This window comes from Lepisma saccharinum, chromosome 11 (assembly GCF_977018435.1).
Source record: "Lepisma saccharinum chromosome 11, izLepSacc3.1, whole genome shotgun sequence".
Classification (NCBI taxonomy): Eukaryota; Metazoa; Arthropoda; class Insecta; order Zygentoma; family Lepismatidae; genus Lepisma; species Lepisma saccharinum.
The window spans coordinates 27,043,728-27,063,987 of NC_139239.1; the positions used below are offsets into that span (position 1 = coordinate 27,043,728).

Sequence of the window (20,260 nt, forward strand, 5' to 3'; positions counted from 1 at the left end):
AATGGATGTAATTAACAAAAATGGATGTATGTAATTAACAAAGAGGTAAGGAAGAAAATAAGAGAGGAAGAGATGAGGGCCCTGATGTTCGCTGATGACTTAGTAATATGGGGAAACAAGAGAAGATGTACAGAGAAAGTTCGTGCTAAATGAGATCTAATGATGCAACGGACTAAAAAACAGTACGTAATTCGTGGTAACCGAAATTCGCGTTAACCGATAAAACTTTCTATAAGATATAATACATTCCTGCCTGGACCAACATTTTGTTCATGTTAACCAAGTGTTCGTCTTAAGTGAGTTTGTGTTAACGAGGGTTTACTGTATATACATATTTGAATTATGGAAAATAGAATAATCTGTGTGTGTGTATTTCTAAATATTTTCATATTTCAGGTACCAAGGGCTTACTCCCTGTTCGTTGGATGGCACCTGAAAGCTTAAAAGATGGCATATTTACAAGCCACTCAGATGTTTGGAGTTATGGTGTTGTGCTGTGGGAAATGGCTACATTGGCATCACAGCCATATCAGGTAAGGTTTGGGTGCAATTTTAGAGATTGCTCTCTAAATGTGTGGTGTGTGTGTGTGTGCCTATATGCATGCTTCTTGGACAACAATTTTAATTTAACCTGTTCTAAGGTACCTTACACTATGTAATATTTTCCTCTGAGTGAATTTATCGACTGTTTTCAATTCGATTTGTACTCACTTACTGTACGTACAACTCTTTGGCAATTCATTTCTGTAAACATAAGAATTGGTCATGCTAGTTAGTGCAGGACATACACCTTTGCTGGAGTAGTCACTTCTACATACGGGAAAACTACAACTTCGACTCTAGATGCCAAGTTGCATACCAGATGTATATTTGCCACCCAATTATTTTGTCAGCTATGAGTTCACAGTGTGGAAGAGTTACAATTGCAAATTATTTTTGAGGCACCCATGACCAGAATACAATGGTTCATACCAAATATGGACTTTTTAAAAATGTAATATGTGAACTTATTTATTAATATAATCATACAGATAGGCACATAGATTTGTCTGTTAATGTGACATATGCACCCTTGCTTCTGATATTATCATTAATTGCCAAGTGGATCTTGGTAAAAGTTGCACTTCCAACATTTCATATCAATCAGATATCAAACATAACATAGCCACTGGATGATTAAATGAACAAATATTTTTATGCAATGCATGTTTGTTTTGATTCACCTGATTGGAGCATGCAAGTCGTATTTTGTATGAATTATCAGTGTGTATACAGGGTGTCTCACTCACTGTCAGCCCCAGATTTTCCCATATAGAAATCAAAGTAATGGTTGTAATGTAAAATTTACTGCGTACATACTTTGGATTGTGTGAAGCGTGGTGACATCAAAGAAAGTGTTGGAAGTGATCGCCTTGAACATCAAGGCATACCTGCACACTAGGGTGGATCGAAAAACAGTTTTTTTTTGGAAATCGGTCTGTGGCTAGTGCTTAAAGTTTGTGGTTGGTGGTCCTTATAACCCATAAAAAATTCCAACTTGATCGGATAATATCTTCAGGCTTTTAGTCAACTTTTTAGACATTTCAAATCCATTGCCAGGATTTCACACTTATTCATGTGAAAGGAAAGGAGGGGAAACCAAGAACCAGCTTGAGAATGCATGTGATACTTATGGATCATTCAGTTGGTGAGCATAACATAATATCTGTACATAAAAAGGAACTGCAAAGAAAAGTGCTCAAAGCGAGAATAATTTGCATTAATCAAGCAAGGATTGATCCTTCCTCCATCCCCCGATAAAATTCCCAGTTTTCCCCACCAGTTTTAATCAGACAGCTGTTGGCCATGAGGCAGTATTCAATGAATTGATTTTTTAAATTCTTTTAACCATCATTCTCATGAAGCATGAAGAAGAACCTGGCAACAGATTTGAAACATTGGTTTTAGAAAGCAACCTTTCAATCCACAAATTTATTTATTTTTATTAATCATTTGCAAGCTGTGGTTATGCGAACCTTTATGAAATGAATAGAATATGGTTATTAGTTTTTGTTTATTTTTTATTATTTTATTTAAAAACCACTTAAAATAATCATATTATATTTTGCATTCAGTGTAGTCTTAGGATTGACGCTTTGTTTCAGTTTTGTTGTTCATGTGCATGACTTTCTAATAATTGCAAGGTACAGCAATTTTGCTTTTTCAATTGCTACAATTTGCATAAATGCCTTTATGTTCTAACTTTTACTCACTAGTTTTCTTTTTCTTTTTTACAGGGTCTCTCAAATGACCAAGTCTTGAGGTATGTCATTGATGGTGGTGTAATGGAGCGACCGGAAAACTGTCCCGATAAATTATATGAATTGATGCGCATGTGTTGGCAACACAAACCACAGAGCAGGCCGACATTCCTCGAGCTCGTATCACTGCTGATCCCAGATGTAAATTCGTCTTTTGCTCAGGTTTCCTTTTATCACAGTGATGAAGGACGAGAACTGCGTGCACACGATGCCGGAGATGAGAACGAAGATCATCCCGTAACGCCGGCAACTCCCCTGCGGGTGTCTCGAGATATCGAAGATTTCTCTGTTGGTTCGGGAAGTGAGATGGAGTTTGATGACGACGACGACGTCGATGGGCAAGTTTCCCTCGAGATCGGCAGGCCATCCGTGCTTTCTCCACATTTACAAACTATAATGTCAAGTGCACGGTCATCAGTTCCTCCTCCTCCCCCTGTAACATTACAACAAACTGCACAGCCATCACAGCCGCAAGTTCAGTGGTCGTCGGGTGAGAACTCGAAAGGTGTATACTCTAGTGACAGTAGTAAGGGCAGCAAGGTCAGTAACGGAAGCACGGCGAACGGCTATGTGATGGGCCGACACGGACCAAACGTCATGAAGACAACCGAGTGCTAGTTGTTAATATTTGTGTTACCTATTTGTGCATAGCATTTTTTTTCTGTCAGTGGTTATCAGGGTTATAATAATTAAAGAAGCAGCACTGTAGACTTTTACTAAGGTGCCATAAATTTCCAAAAAGAAAATACGTAACATTTTCTTTTTTTTATTACATGAAGTATTGACTGAATGCTATATGAACAATAGAAAAACAATCACTTGTGCTGAGAACACGAATGTATTATTCTTTTCCTTGTGTACCATTACTGCTATTTGCATATAGGGCTTTTCTGCTCAGTATCCTCTTACCACATGCCCCATTTCATCCTCATGGAGAGCGATATCATAGAACATCACATCTTAAAAAAAGAGAGTTAAATAATGTATTCTCATTCCAAACCACAAGCATATCAACCTTAAGTTATTTTTCACTTGTGTATCATGTATGACAGTATTCATAGAAGAACATAAATGCTCACAAAGTTTTTGATGTATGTAGATAGTTATAAATTTGTTTAGTGTTGTTAAGTTGTTATATAAAAAAACCGAGATGTTTAAGAATCTTAGTGCCACAGGTTTGATTTTCTTATTTTTTCATACAATCACACACCAAGGAAACAATAATTATTAAAAAAACTAAAGGAAATGGTTATGTTACTGAAGAAGAAAAAGAAAGAATTCATTTTTTAAGTGGACATCTAAGGATTGTGAAGTATACTTAACAAGAGGGAAAAAGAGGGACCTGATAATTATTTAAGGCATAATGTATAGAGTCATATTAGAGCATTTCTTTACAAATATGTGTAGAGAAGTGTAAATTTACATGCTTGCAAGATGGAACTTCACTGTAACATGACGGATTTTCACCTGAAGACTGATATATCGTTGTATTGTTATTGAAACAGGTAAAGACTGAAAGAAATCTCTCTAAATTCACTTTTGCTTTACTTTGATTGGTTGTCTTTGGAATTGGTAACTTGTTTGATAATGTGTAAGCAAAGCAATAGCTTTTATCTTCTATCAAATGTCACTATCACTATTAGAATTTGCCAAGGAGGCAAGAATTGGAAGTATTCATTACAATGGTATTAGTTTCCAGTCTTGTGAGACAATATATATCAGTATGAAAGATAAGATTCACTGTCTGTGAAGAGATGTAAATTGTGTGAAGTTGTTGCAGTATTTACAGAAAATGACCCAAGCTCGTCTTGGGAATAGCATTTGAGAAATAAATAGTTAAATAAATATGAGAACCATCCTAATTATTACTTTCATATCATTTTACAGATATTCAAATATGTATCATAACTGCAAATGAATGTGTGTATAATTCAGAGCTAGGAATTTCAGGTGCTGCACCTTAAATTTTTTGTGTGAAAATGGGTAAAAAAAGTGACTCATCCCCAAAATAAGCACGTATTGAACTCTACTCATGGTGTTTCGGTTGCACCTTTTTGCACGTTTTTCACAATCGCAGAACCTTTTGCACCTTTTCGCCCCTTTTTGCATCTTTATCATTTTTTTAATACAACTCGCGCGCTGTTTAACCCCACCCACATTCAAGGCACGGCTTCTTGGCACGCGATTCTTGTTTACCGCACAACAATGAATCGACTTTCTTCAGTTCTTGGACCTTAATGTAGTAAGCGTGCAGCATGCGGACTTTAAACAGTGCCAACAATGACGCGTTACAATTGCTAGAAGTTGTGCTCTTTTTGTCCTATGCTGTATTGTTTATGAATTGTTGTAGGAAAGCTGTTTTATTTTCGTTTCCTTCTCGGCTCTGAGGGAGCAAGGTAACTGCAGTCTGTGATCGATGCATCGGATTTGCTTGTTCACCATGCCAAAACATAAAGTAAATGTTGGGAAACTGCAGGACATTGTTAACAGTTTAGCGGTGAAGGCATTCAGAGCGATGGATCTGTTCTGAGGTGTGATGTGTGTGATATTTCTATTGCTGTTGATGACAAACACCAACCCACTCGGGTTGTGCAGCATCTACAAAGTGGGAAGCATGTCAGGAATAAAGAACTACGAGATGGTAAAGGTGGGAAGCGACAGCAATTCATTGGTGACGCGCTTGCATCTTCGAGTTCCAGAAATACAAATGAATTTTTCAGTGAGACAGCAAGGGCATTTATAGCTGTGGAAACTTAACAATCCTGTCATGAAATCATATTTGCAAAAATATACTGGGAAGTCAGTTCCAGATGAGAGCACCTTAAGGAAATCTTACCTTCAACCTCTTTATGAAGCTAAAATCTCGCAGATCAGGCAAGTATAGTAGCTGACCATCCAGTCTATTTCATACTAGATGAAACCACAGATAGGCAAAACAGGTACGTTTTGAACATTTTAGTAGCACCTCTCAATGGACATCAAGTGAAACCCATGCTTTTAAAAACTTATTTTCTCGGCAAAACAGATAATGCAAGTGCAATGCAAAGTTTCAATGATGGATGTTTTGTATTGTGGCTGGAGGGCGTAAAATATGATAAGTGTGTGGTTAGTTCTTACAGACCAAGCATCTTACATGTTAGCTACATTTTCTAATCTGAAGACTATGTATCCTAACTTAAAACATGTGGCCTGCATTGTTCATGCTTTGCATTGAGTTTGTGAAGCTCTTAAAGATGAATGTACATATGTGAACAAATTTGTTTCTAGCATTAAAAAAATACTGAAAAAGACTCCTTCTAGAATACAGAAGTACGTAGAAATTACGAAACTTCCATTAGCACCCTCTCCCATCCTTACTAGATCGGATACATGGTTAAAAGCTGCAGTGTTTATTTGGAATCATTTCCATACAATATCGAAATTTTTAGATGCTTTGCCTAGTGATTCCTCAGCTGTAGAAAAAGCCAAAAAACTTGCACTTAAACAGGAATTGCAAGATGAACTCTATATTGTACACGGCTTCTCTTTCCTTACTACTGCAATCACAAAACTGGAAGAGCAGTGTCCTGAAAAGGAAGCACAGTGGGCTGTTTTGATGGATGTGCAACGAGATCTGCAAGGGGTCGGGAAAGAGAAGTTAGAACAAAATTTAGCCAAAAACCCTGATGTTCAAGAAATCGCAACCAACAAGGATGTGGATTACCGGTTGAAAACAAAATATGCACCACTTATGTCTGTTGACGTTGAACGTTCTTTTTCAACTTACAAGTATCTGCGTAGTACCCACAGATGTAGCCTCACTCAGAAGAACATAGAAATTTTGAATGTATTTTTCTATATGACTAATTCTAAGCAAGTAAGAAGAAGCACGTTTTCCTTTATATTGCTTTCTAATGTATCAGATAATTTTCTTTGCTTAGTTATATTAAACGATTTAAAACCAGAGAATACTCTGCGTTTATCCAGACAAGTTGAAACATATATATATGCACTGCTCACAATAAATTTTACATCTGAAAAGTAGCACCTTTTTTGCACCTTCATTGGCAAATTTTGGCACCTAAAATTCCTAGCTCTGATAATAACTACTATGTCACCTGGAAATGGGATTATTCCATTTAATGTAATAATTTGGACCAAGAGCAGGAAAAACTTGTGCAAATGTACCATCACCAATTTGCATTCTACAAAGGGCTTCAGTATGTTTGACATTGTTTCTAGCACTTTCTTGCAACTTGTTTTCCACCTTTTGCTACTTTGTGAGACTTGCAGCTGTGAATTTTCTTTCCTGTAACTTCCATGCAACTTGTTTTTGTACTTTGTGCGACTTGATTTTCTTTCCTGTAACTTACTTGCAACTTGTTTTGTTACTTTATGTGAGACTTTATTTTCTTTCCTGGAACTTCCATGCAACATGCGTTTTTCACCTTGTTTGCTACTTTGTGTGAGACTTGATTTCAAGATTTTCTTTCCTGTAACTTGTTTTTCGCCTTGTTTTGCTACTTTCTTTGTATGTGACCTTCCTTGTTTTTGGCACTTTCTTGCAACTTTGTTTATTTCAGACTTGATTTTCCTTTCTGTAACTTTTCATCTTGAGTGTTTCTCATTTTTTGGGGGTGAGTTAAGGTAGTTCTAGGGTCACCAAAGTATGTATATAAGTACATCAATCATGTAAACCGGTTTGCTCAAACCTTCAAAGGTATCACAGTAAGATCAAAATTTTCCAACCATGTGAGATATTTGCAATTTAAGAATTTTTGGGAGGGACATTCTAAATTAAATGGTCACTGTTAAGATTTAAGAAAATTCTATACTTTGTCAAGTATCTTATAGTGAGTAAAACATCACAAGTTATAAACCTTATCAGCGGCTATTTTTATTTTAAAGAAAAATCTCCATTAAAAAAATTCTCAATCGAAAATATATCTGTTTGAAGGTACCACAACATTTTTCTCTCTTTCTCGCACACACTGGCAGGGACATGAAAAGGAAGCTCTTCTTTTCTAGGGAGGACATTCAAAACTTCTCACCCAGTATTTTTTTTCATTCCAATCTCTCTCTGGGGAGAGAGGAAGATAGGAATATATATCTTCTCCCCTCTCTCTCTAGAGAAATCTATCATTTCTCTATTCTCTCCACCCTTCTTTCTCTCTCTCCCACACTCTCTTCATCCCCCATTACAGGCAAACAAGCATTTGCAAAATAACTGACATCTGTAATAAACAATTTGACTTTTTATTGAAGTAGTCCCATAAATAAGACATACAGTAACACGCTCCATACAGATTCAAAGCACAAATTTAATATTTTGTATTTAACAGCTTTCTTTACTAGACGTTATTAGCATTTTTTTTAAAAAAAAGGAAAACTCAAAAGCAATACTTAACAGTCAGTGGGCCATGTATCTTCTTTACTGATTACACGTGTCTATATAAAACAACCACAACCTGGGCTATTCTGTACATTTTTGTTTTCTTTTAGACTGGCTGTATAACAGAATTTACATACAATTAATTTAAAGCAAACTACAGACATTTTATATTTCTGGTTGATGTGTGTATATATATATATTTATATATAAAAAAACTCTCTTCCAATGACATAAAAAAAAAGCATTTCCCTGTAACTAACCCCATATTCCATAGCATCATTATGCTATTATTATCACAGTTTCAACAATTTGTATACAAGCACTGTCTCAAGTTTGATTTTCCCCCTTTTTTCAACAAATATCAAAGTAAGATGTCATTTTTCCTTGCACTTGTATTATGCTAATTAATGTAATTTGCAATACAACCCTCTTTCATACAGCTCTTATGCAACAAAAAGAGTCCTTTGCACAGGAACAAATAGTTAAATACATGCGCAGCATTTCACAAAAAAGAAATCAAGGCACTGACATCACAGAATAGTGATATTATGCATTTGCACTGTTAGTCGTTAGTTAACAAATATTTAAGTATCCATACACAATGTCAGAAATATATAGAATTTATATAAGAATAAATGGTTTTGCCTATTCATGTATTCTATAAATGTTCCCAGGCACAAGCCAATGCTATGGCATTACATAGACCCTAATCTTGCACAAATACACCATGGTACAATTACATATTCACATAACCAGTGCCATAATTATAGTCTTTCATTTGGCATCTGGACTGTACAGTATTTTTTTGCACAATTTATCGCAAAATTTAACTTCCCGTAATATGAATAATGATCCACACTACACTATAAAGAATGTGCAGAAGCACAACTTCTTATCCTTGCATAAGTTTTACACAGTGCGCCACTGTATTTTTTCCCCTTTTAATCAGTCACGGAAAAACCAAATCCTAAACCACAAACCATGTGGTTATTTTTCACTGGTACATTTCATTATGCTTTTGTTTCCTCCAATTTGTGTTTCACGGTGAGGGTTACACTACCATCTGGTAACTTCTTCATGAGGGCCCAGGCTTCTATTCTAGACATGTTTGTAACATCTGTGTCATTTACAGCCAGCAGTTCATCTCCAACGTGTAATTCACCATTCTTTTCAGCTGACCCACCTGAAGAAAAGAAAAACAAAAAGGCCTATTAATAACGGTTCATATTCAGTGGTGAAGCGTGACATTATTACATAGTCATTACAAGATTTGTGAAATGTCAGGGTCGATCTTTCTAACCTGGAAGAAGGTGGGGGGAGCACAATATTTCTCCTCTGTAAATGGCAAAAATATCGCTGAAGATATGTGATGAAGATGAGTGACGTTAGTTCTCAAAAGCTTGGAATCTTCTCCACAACTCACCTGGATAACCCAAGAGAAACTTTTCATCAAAGGAGAAAATGTCTTCAGCAAAAATAGTTTGAAAGCATTGCACAAAGTGCACAAACCCATACGCTGTGCCACACTTGCCCGGTCCATTTCAGTTTCATCAAATATTAGAAAAAATGTTAATTATTGGCTCCCTGTACTGTTCAACTGTGTTAACTAAGCGTGATTTATAACACCACCTGGGTTGCGAGAAGGATGGGATGGTTTTCTTTTAATGTTCTTGCGTTTCAAAGTGGATAAGAATAAATGGTATTTCATTCATTCCCTGGGACAGCACTAAATCTATACTTGAGTGTAGCAATGTGTAACTAACACCACCTTCGGGTACTCGTCGTGGACGACATACCAGACATAACTGCCGACCCATCATAAGTTTGGACAATAATAAATTTATCCTCCAGTTTCTACTTATTGACAATTTTTACATGAACAATAAATAACCCTCCTACTCATGCACAGATCTCGACACAGTTGACAATTGAGACCTACTGTTAACATTAGATGGTTCGTCTAACATAATTGAAAGAAAGTCTGATGTTTCAGTTTATTTTTTAAAAAATCACCAATTGCATGTATTAGATCATTGCATTGCATGTTTTACAATGATGGAAATATCACTGAAAATTTTTAATCTTGATGACGTCAGAGAAACCCTGCCGTAAACATGGGAAAAAATGCCTTTTATGACCATACCTTAAAGCGGTCGTTGGGTGTCTTCAGAGCAAGTAGAGATATTCACACATTTTCTGTGATGACCTGGGCCAGCGAACACCATTGCCTTCAATAGGAAACGTAGCGCGAGTGGGCCACGGGGAATAGTACTGGGCTCTCGTTCCGATGCACTAAACTTAGCGAATCTCTTGTATTTCTAGCCTTTTTATGGTGTCGCTTGACTTATTTTTTACTTCTTCTCTAAAATATTTAAAATGCAGTATTTTTATTATTTTGGTAAGTCATCAGGTTCATATTGGAGCACTGCATAAAAGCATTGGATTTTATCTATTAACCCTTTTGGGGCGGGGCCTATAAATGTCAGAAATAACTCAAGGACGGATGACGAATATTTCGTCAAACAAATATTTTGGTAATATAAGTTTAATAAACAGGAAACCAAATTAAAAATATACACTGAATCTTTTTGGGTTTAATCTCCAAGCTTTCACCTCACATCTGCCATCATCGCCCAGTAGACTCTGACGCACCTCCTGGCTGATTGTTGGTTGTGCTGTCGTATTCGCCTTTATATAACGTGGACAATCAGCGACCAGTGGCAGTTTGCTCTGATCGATGGGTGCATTTCTGATGACGTCTCTGTGGCCAGTTGTGATGAAAATTCTCCTTGATTTAGAGTTTTTTCTTTTCTTTTAATTAAATTTACTATTTGCGACTAGTGGCGGTTTGCCCAGATCGTTAGGCGCTAGCGGATGGGAGCTAGCAAAAAATTGAAATTCCTCTGTTGCTTCCAAAAATGGGTACATATCGACATGTTTACCTTACTGAACAAAAGCCTTGGAAATTCTGAATAAAACGAGCATTGGCATCTATCGTGTTATTACAACTTTTTTTTAAAATAAAATTTTCCAACATGTTACATTTTGCTTAAAATGAGCCCCCTCGAAAGGGTTAATCAACTACTTATAATGCAGGAACATGTTATAACAGGGGTGGCTCAAGATAAAATTTTCACCCAGGTGAGCTGGATTTTGTCCCCCCTCCCCCCAAACAGGTCCATCAAGCCCATCATATCCTTCACTTCAAGTTACAAAAGAAAAACATTTTAATAACAGAATAAAGTCCAGTCAGCTATCATTTGAACAGAATAAACAACTAATAAATGCAATACATTTAAAAAAATTGAGTTTGAAATACACAAACCAGTATTTTTTTTATCTTCTGCATTTAAACCAAAGAACTACTAATTGTCTTACAGTTTTCAAAAAATTCAAAATTAGACACTTATGTGAGGACACAATACAAAAGCTATGGCTACAATTTCCTCCTACTTTTAAAAGTTTTTTTTTTTTAACAAGGCAAGTAAAAGTTAATAATAACTGAATTTCGGTGCACTGTGTGAAATTTAAAATAAATAAAAAAGATGAAATTAAAGCAGATTTCTACTATTGAAGTTTCATCCATTTCCTGACCTCCCACCCCCACCCCTACAAATAATTCTGGCAATGACCATGATATATACATTTTTGTGGTTTTAATGAAAATTAATAGCCTTATTTTAAAAATACTTCAGGTGTTGCTCTTAAAGAAAACACCATCACCATGACATCAAAATAACAGTAATCTCTTAGCTTATATTATTATGTGACACTGCAATACACTTACTACATAATGCAACAGTAACTCCAACAACTGGCACCAGCAACCCAGCATGCACAACTTGACCGACACTGGGAACCTGGCACACACAACTCAACAAGACACTGGCAACCCGGCACGAACAACCTGACCGACAGTGTCAACCCGACATGCAGAACCAAACCGGCAATCTGGTATGCAGAATCAGACAGACCCCAGCACAAACAAACCTACTGACTGACAACCTGGTACACACAACTCTAACAAAACCAACAACGACACTAGCAATCTGGCTTGCACAACCTGACTGACACCGGCAAATGTAATCTATGAATGAAATGGTAGAATATGAAAAGAATAACGTTTCCTGTATTCTACATGAAATATTTTCAATGTAGCGCAGTTTTTACGTTGCACCAAGGATTGTCACAGCCAACTGTCAGCTTTCTTCAAGCTTGTCACAGGCTTTTGTGCTAAGTAAGCCCATTTTGCTATGTTTATTTTGAGGTCATTAAAAAGTACCCTAAAACACCAGATGCACAACTACAAATCATTAGTAATTTACTGGTAAGTGACAATGAGTTCCCTCCGATTGCAAACAAAGTATGTCAATTTCCTAAAGTCGTTCAATTAATTCCAAAGAGGCCAATTGTCTATGTAGAAAACAATATGCTCCTAGCAACCTAATTTGGCAATGTACCATGCTTTCAACCAATTACACTAGGTGGCACTGTGTGCATACCAATAATATGGACCCAACTAGGACACAAGTAACTTATGCAAACTTAAGCCAGTGCACACATGAGTCTTGGGAGGGAAAGAAGAAAGGGTGGTTGGCAGAGAAGTTGTCTGACGAGCTGAACGTGATTAAAGCCAGGTTCAGCTATATGACTGTTCTTCTTGGCTGTAATTTAACTTGATTTATCTTCATGGCCGAGAGTGAATAAACATAGATTCAGGGGAGTGGTGAGGGGAAGAGGAAGGTCTATGGCCAGTTACAAAGTGAGTCAATGATCTCACAAGGACGTTCCTATAATGAGGTGTGTGCTAAGTTGTTCCTCCTGCAAATGTGGATCAACACAGTGAGAACGCCAGAAAAAAAAAATAGTTGGATGGCAGAGAGGAAATATTTTTGGGGACACGCATCTAAAAAGAGACCTAAATAGCAAATAAAAATGAACCTGGGCTAATAACGATGCGAGTTCGGCCTTTGCCCCATCTAGCGCCATGACTGGATCATACTAGGGTTGTGCGGCGACAAATCTTCTTTTTTGTTGTTGATACAGGGCCGTGGAAAGGAGGGACGCCCCGCCCAGTTCGGCAAAATTGGGAAGAGAAAAAATAAACCTATTGAAAACTTGGAAATTATAATATTAATGTAGAAGTCTTCAATTTCGCACCGGCAATCCTGTATGAAGAACCAGACCAGCACTGGTGACTCGACACAGAACCAGACGACACCAGCAACCCGACTGTAACCGAAAACCCGACACAAAGGATCCGACCGACACCGGCAACCTGGCAGACAGAACAAGACCGCACCGACACATCCAACAATCTGTTATGCAGAACTAAACCGGCAGCGACAAACCGGGCACGCAGTGGCCGCGGTGGCTCAGTCGGTAACGTGTCTGACTACCATGCTAAACCGCGGGTTCGATCCCCGGCCGGTTCAAATCCGGGAACTTTTCTAACGGAAGCGGTCCCGGCGCCCACACAGCGTTGAATAACATGGTTACCCCCACTCACGACCGGATCAAGAAAGTGTGGGGCGTTACCCCCACACCCCCTATACGCCTTCAGGGCGTGGTGCTAAGTACAGGGGAGCACTTTTTACCACCCGACCGACACGGGCAACACAAAAAAACGACGCGAGATAACCCAAAACAAATCAATCTGTCACAAGGGGTGGGTCATTTCATAGTTTATGCAGCACCCTTCACGCTACTTGAAGAAGCAAAGTGTTTGGCTTTATTGCTTTACTTTATTTTACTTCGCTTCTTGTGCCACTTTTGGCTAATTTGCGAAGATTGGGATGAGCGATGATGTGTCGAAATTGATGAATGGACACTCGCAAACATCCATGCTCAGGCCAGGATTCGAAACCGGGACCCCTGGCGTCGTAGCGTGATGTGCTAACCACTCCGCCACTTTCAACAATCGTTGGCTTACTCAGTTCAGAAGTAGACGCTAATGTAAGTGTAAGCTCTGAGGTGCTGAAAAAATCTTTATGTACTTTTGGTTCAACTCTGAAAGATAACAGGATATTGTCGCTCTGTGGCTACGATACATTTGGATCGTCTGGGAAGTGGAGTTTACATCTTCAATCAGTTACGCATATGTCCTTCTTTTGCTGCATCAGGGGCAATACCTGTGCTACAAGTGCACGCCTGTATGTACAGGAAATGTAATTGACCAGGTATTTTCGACAAAAATTGCAATGTACTCTAGGGAGAGAGTGAGCGGTTTAGAACCGTATTTTACTGAATTATGTTAATGTTAGTTCAATGCATTGACAGTGGCGGCGATTAGAGGTGGGAGCATGGGGGCAGTCCTCCACCCCCCCCCATAGACACTTTTTGTCCCCGCACTATGGTCTCTTAATGCTAAGCCTTGTCTAACAGTGGATTAGACCCAAAATAATCTGCCCGAATTCCAACTGCAGTCAGTAGAAAGTAAACTGTCCTTGGCCCCCCTTGCTCAGTGAAGACGTCTAATCGCCGCTACTGTGTGCATACATTTTTTAAACAACAAAAACACCATGTAACAAACGTTAAGTGAACGAAACACTGCAGAAAAAAATATATATTACGTTCTCACCAATATCATATGAAATAGAACACGTAAATTTAGGGAAATATACGACTCTGCATTAAACTACAGGGTGGCTCAGTAAGTCACTTAACACCCTCAGTACAAGGCCACTGCGGCATGGAATGTGAAAATGGCGATGACCAATCATTGCCTGGCCAAGGGGGAACCACATTGACGCCACCCACACGGTCGGCGGCCATCTTGATGTCCGCCATCTTGAATTCAACTTATCTCTCTCTCTCTCTCTCTCCTCTTCTCGTCCCTTTCTCTTTCATTCCCTTTCCTTTCCCCCAGAATTTTAAATGGGAAGGGGGTCGTGCGACATATCAAAATGGGCTAGAATTTCACGAGAAATGCAATGGTGAAGGTTTTTTCGACGTATCTTTAACCAGTAAAAAGTTATGACTGAATTCTTGTACCAATTTGCTCCTCTTCGAGGTGTTAGAAAAATGCCTTAAAATTTGTTTAGCGCATCGGTAATGCATCGAGATCAAAGTGACGTCTAGGGAGCGAAGTTCGCATGCCATTGCACACGATTTTAATCGGATACATCCATGAAGAGCTGCGCATTATAAATGGTTGTCGCGAACAATTTACAGTGTGACGCTTCTATTGAATTAAAAGTCCTTCACAGTGACAAGGCTAATGTTTATGTTCATAAGGAAGTTTATAAACAGAATATTCGATGCTTTTTATCTGATAACCCATTTTCGACAGATCAAAGCTGAATGGTTAGTGTTGGTAAGTTAATGGTGTGGCGTGCTGTGTGTAGCACACGATTGGTTAGTCAATTTTCCATCAACGGAACCTTAAATGGTTAGGGCTACTTGGATTTGTTAAATAAACAGTTTTTTTCATCCTTGCTTATGGAAGAAGGTACTTTTTACAGAGTTTTTTCAATAGGGAAGAACACCAGAACACTTATGGGAACGTTATGAACCTGTTTTTGTCCGAAGTTTGTTATCAGATGACATATATCCTCAACCCCCAACTCGAAAAAAAAAAAAAAAAAAAAACAATCTCTAGAAGAAATCATAAGCTATGAATATGCTTCAGTGACTTTAGAACGTAAATTGCATAGTTTCTTACATATTTGCTGTTATTTGTGTTGGTAACAAACTTTGAAGCTAATTCTAAAAATGAAAGAAAATATCTGAATCTTTCTAATTAAATTAAGAGTTATGGTAGATTAAACGAAAACCATAATTTAGCAAATTTTATGCTCTTTCATTTTGGTTATCTTCACATTTTAAGTACAACGCACGTTATATATTTTTCAAAAATGCCGCCATTTTCCAAGATGGCAGATTTTTAATATACTATACCATTCCTCACAATCTGGCACAAAAAAAAACATTTGTGTTGCAATTATTTCCGAGTGAAATCTGTTATTTCCTCTACTAGATGGAATTAATAGTCACTGTACCCAAGTTTAAGTTTACACCGCTCTAAAATTGTCTATAGACTTTCTTTCCATATTCAAATTTCTCGAATAAATCTTTGCAGTTAGAAAATGTAGCTCCCAAAATGGCCTTTGCCAAACCGAAAGCGCGAAAAATCGGGGGGGGGGGGGGGGCTGGCGGCATGGATAAATCGACTTAACTGAAATCGGATATACAACTGATTTCATATGTTGAGAATTTATTCCAATCTTCATTTATGTACAGCTATGGAGGTTATTCCTGAGTAAATAAACCATTCCTGAGTAAATAAAAAATGATCGACCTAATTAAATAAATTTTATTCGAATTTTATTATTATTGTTGTTTATTATTATCATGCTATTCGATCCACAAGCCGAGTGAATATCCAGCACAACTATTTTCCATTAATACTTTTACATTTCATAGTTGCAATACTGAAATGCACAGTTATTGTATTTTGTTATTAACTTTTGCAAGTGTATTGTGTGACCTCATCTGAAATTATAATTTTTCGAATTCTGAAAACTGTTGAACCATTTATTCTTTGGATGGTAGAACTATAACCTGGTTCCTGTATTTTTCGATATTTTTTTTCGATCTAATGCATATTTTACATTCATTACTCTGTTCGAATACTAACCAAGTGAACTTTATTTCTGTTATTAACAATAAAAATAAAGCTTTCTGCTTTTTTGCAACTTGAAATGAAGGATGCCAATTTCCGGCACATGCGTTATAAAATGATTATAAATAGTTCCAACTTTAAAATTTCGTCAACATGTGCGTTAGACAGATATAATTTTCGAAGCACGTAAAATATTTTAATTTGATTTGATGAAGCGCCGACTGCAGGGTTTACTCCCTCGTGTTTGTGTCCAAATCTTTTCGGTTTACTGCCTGAATCCACTTGATTTTTTCCGTATCGGGTCTGTTTGAAAATTGTTTGTTCCCTATCTCATGTTGAAACCAAAAGCCACACAAATATTGTCGCCTTTTCCGAAGACATTGCCTTTACTCCTTTGAATTCAATGTTATTCTTTTCAAACCCGGAAGTGCAGTCCCCACCAGCGCCAAGGAAGCACAGAAATGTCAACATCCGGTGATTATAAAGTAAGTTAGAGGTTCCCGTGCACTTTACACCATGCCATGAGGGGGATGTGGGGGTAGAGCCCCCAAATGTTTCGATCTCGACCATTTTGGAGGTGATGTGATTACCACCACGCTCCTACCGCCCCAGAGCTGCTTAATGCGGAGACAAAGCTGGAAAAATTCCGACATTAGATCACCCACCCGGGGTCAACCGCGTGAGAGTCTAGACTACTGCGGCTCCAGATACAGCTAAATGAATCAAAATCTCTGCACCAGTTGTGAATCTTCAATAACGCGATTTCGTTCCTTACAACTTTCACTTAAAAACTCTTGTCGTGTATTCAAACGTGGATTAGCACAAATACTTCCTTGTCAGGTGAATCTCAACTTTAAAAACCGGTATTTTGCCAAAGATGGTGGTTTTGATGGTTCATTTCTTTACGATCCTTTCTTTCCGGACAAGACAAACTCCGTTGCTCGAAGCAGCGAAACGTAGCCTGTGATTTGGTCCGATTCTAAGAGGAGGGTTTGGAGGGAAAATTTGCTCGTGTAAGTGTCTACTTTGGCCTGCAACGTTGGAAAAACTTCCACCAGGGGTCATAACGAGCGTAAATTCTTCGTCAAGGTAGTGGAAGATCCTCTTGTTTGGAAGTTCCGGGCACGCTCGAGAGCATATTAAGTGCCGGCGGTAAATAATCGTATTTGCAGTTCGTGAACAAGAGTATCGGCCATAACCACACCATCACCACCATCATTTCGGCACGAATGGAAGCGGAACCACGAAAATGTGGCGACGGTCGTTCGGATAATTGATTTACTCTTGGGATAATCATCTGGTTACTTCAGGGTAGGCAGATCATTTTGATCAATGTTGCCAACGAGCTTGTTAACAGTATAACTCTTATGTTGTTTTGTGTAAAAATTATGAAGGCGCGTCAACTGTTTAGGACATTTGCCTTATCAATCAAGACAATGTCTAGTGTTTTATTGTAAGTATATTATTTTGCGAAGGTTGGGGCACCATACTACTTACTATTACAATTTTATTGTTATGGACGTAGTCATAATATGATCTTGGTAAAAATATAAACAAAACTATTAAGAAACACAATCTAAACACTGACTACAAACTAGGGAAAAAAAACTGTAGAGTCGAAAATCAGCGGGGAGTTAGTTTTTACTTCCTGATATGCTAAAAATCACCAAATATGGAGAATTCACAATGACGACCGTTTTTATTGCACACTAACGTGGAAGCAGCATCAAATGAAAGACGAATCTTTTTAAAACGTAACAACAACATCACAATTATCTTTTTCCTATACAACTTGTATTATGGAATACTTGTAACGATGGACCATGTCAAAAACAAGGTTATTAAAAAATATACGTATACATAATGCATAGCCTTGAGAATATTTTGCAAGTTTCAAGAATTTATCTTTCACATTGTGGACGTTACAGATAGAAATACACGCCAGAAGCTACATTAAATATTCAACGTACAGTGGGATCCATGAGTATTACCGTGCATCACCATGTTCGTGCACTTTATTTGACCCAATAAGAGTTTCAAGAATTAAAAGAAAACTCAAAACAAGCTGTTGATAACTTCTGCACCAGCATACATAAAAATCCATCGCTTAAAAACATTGGATGTAAGAGAAAATTAAATGAAAATAGTCATGGACAATTTGCACGGTAATACTCATGGATTCCACTGTACTATTAATACTTAATACACGAGGACAGCCTTACCTGTGAATATCTTCTTCACTGTTAGGGGTTTGTCGCCTAGGGGAGAGTCCTTGCCACCTTCTAAACTAAAGCCAAGTCCAGCTCCATCCTTAATAAGCATTATATACATTGGCGGACCTCGAGGTACAACCTCACTTGCATCATCTAAAAAAAAAAAAAATGTCATAAGTGATTGAGCGCACACGAAGTTGTATGTACATTTCAATAATGATGGAAATATGCATTCGATCGCTCCAAATTGTGTCCATCAAAATTTAAACAATGTTGAACCTTTGTACGGGGGTGAAAGAGATGCGCAAACGTCACCCCCCCCAATTTCCTCTCTATCGCAATATCATCACCATGAAAGAACGCGTTAGCTGTTAGGTTAAGTCTAGATTAATCTGTGTGAATAAAAATTATTTAACTAGCCTTCGAATCCAAATTATAATAGTCGCGTATATCTCTCGAGTCCTTCATATGTTATTGTATCGTTTCACCGAGTCTTGTCACGTGATTATTTTTATCGACGTATGCGAAAAAAGATGCAAGAACAATCGTGTAAGTTTAAGTGTAATGCTACTGCAGCCCATAAACAGGTTAATTTAACGATTGTTGTAATGACTTAAGCTTTCGTTATATATATATATATATATATATATATATATATATATATATATATATATATATATATATATATATTTCTTTTTATTTATTTATTTATTGTTTTGGATAGCGATGTTAAGACCCATGCCTTTTCTTCCACTTAACAATCTCTACTTTAGATTTTATAAATTGATTATAGTAATCGCTAAAAATTTGAGAAATACAGTATAAAAATATTTTAAAAGTGTGCCTCAAGGGGAGATAAATTTGACAGCGTCCCGGAACCATTGGACGAAGAACAATCCTGCCAGAGACAATTAATCCCAGGTTCAAACCCGGGTCTCGTACATGGCAGTTGGACCCTCAAAAGCAAGGCTCGAACCAGTGGCGCAACCACAGGGGAGACATAATGCCCCCTGCTTTTCTTAGTCTTATCAAGTTGAGAACCGTAGGTTGGGGGGAGACGGCCCTGGGCGCCGAACGATCTACATATAAAAAAGTTTTAAAATTGATTGGCGTTTTTTGAAAGTTTACTTATGCACAGAAAGGCTAATTGAGACTGGGCCTATAGCTTAAAGTGGGTTCCGAACCACTATGTGCCTCCACCGGGTATCGAACCCGGGACCCCTTGATCACAAGGCGACGATGTTACCAGTACACCATAGGGGAGGCACAAAAGTTGTGATATAATGCAATAGCGTTCCGTGAAATTATTTGCGCCCTATTAAATTAATATTCATTTCAGCCTGCAAAGAAATTGGATCCAAAAATTTTCTTATTCGCTTCGCTCGCAATGTATATTTGTTCGTTGTAATGCATTGTAAATCACCAGATAGAGAAATAACACTTGTCTTAATTGATTTTGTTTTAAATGAATGAACAATTGTTTTGAGGAAAGGGAGCGTGCACATTTGAGACATTATGTAATTTATGCTGTTGGTTTACTGTGAGATGGGTGAATTGGTTGTGTAATGTATTTAAATAATATATGTTGTATATAATATTTATTAAAGGAACTTTGAATACAGACACAATTTAGTGTCCACGTCACTCCACGTTCCATATAGATATGTAAAACATACATGCATGAAAGTTATGTTAATGTAAAAAAGAATTATATTTGGAATGCATTTATCAATCATTTTCTGTTTTTCAAAAA

General features: G+C 37.5%; 2 protein-coding genes across 5 annotated transcripts in view; one reads left to right on the top strand and one right to left on the bottom strand.

Annotated features, from left to right (window-relative positions):
* The window catches only part of LOC145994691 (insulin-like peptide receptor), a 267,151-nt gene extending 262,998 nt beyond the window's left edge, over positions 1-4,153 (top strand). For all 4 annotated transcript variants that reach the window (XM_083130847.1, XM_083130849.1, XM_083130850.1 and 1 more), the window contains 2 exons: positions 397-533; positions 2,277-4,153. In XM_083130847.1, the coding sequence (XP_082986973.1) occupies positions 397-533; positions 2,277-2,918 (779 nt within the window). In that variant the 3' untranslated portion in view covers positions 2,919-4,153. The remainder of the gene's footprint in view (positions 1-396; positions 534-2,276) is intronic.
* Positions 4,154-7,514: 3,361 nt separating this feature from the next.
* LOC145994692 (uncharacterized) overlaps positions 7,515-20,260 on the bottom strand; it is an 817,464-nt gene continuing 804,718 nt past the window's right edge. The window contains exons 9-10 of the mRNA XM_083130852.1: positions 18,517-18,660; positions 7,515-8,854 (exon numbers count right to left, since the gene is read on the bottom strand). Of these exons, the coding sequence (XP_082986978.1) occupies positions 8,682-8,854; positions 18,517-18,660 (317 nt within the window). The 3' untranslated portion in view covers positions 7,515-8,681. The remainder of the gene's footprint in view (positions 8,855-18,516; positions 18,661-20,260) is intronic.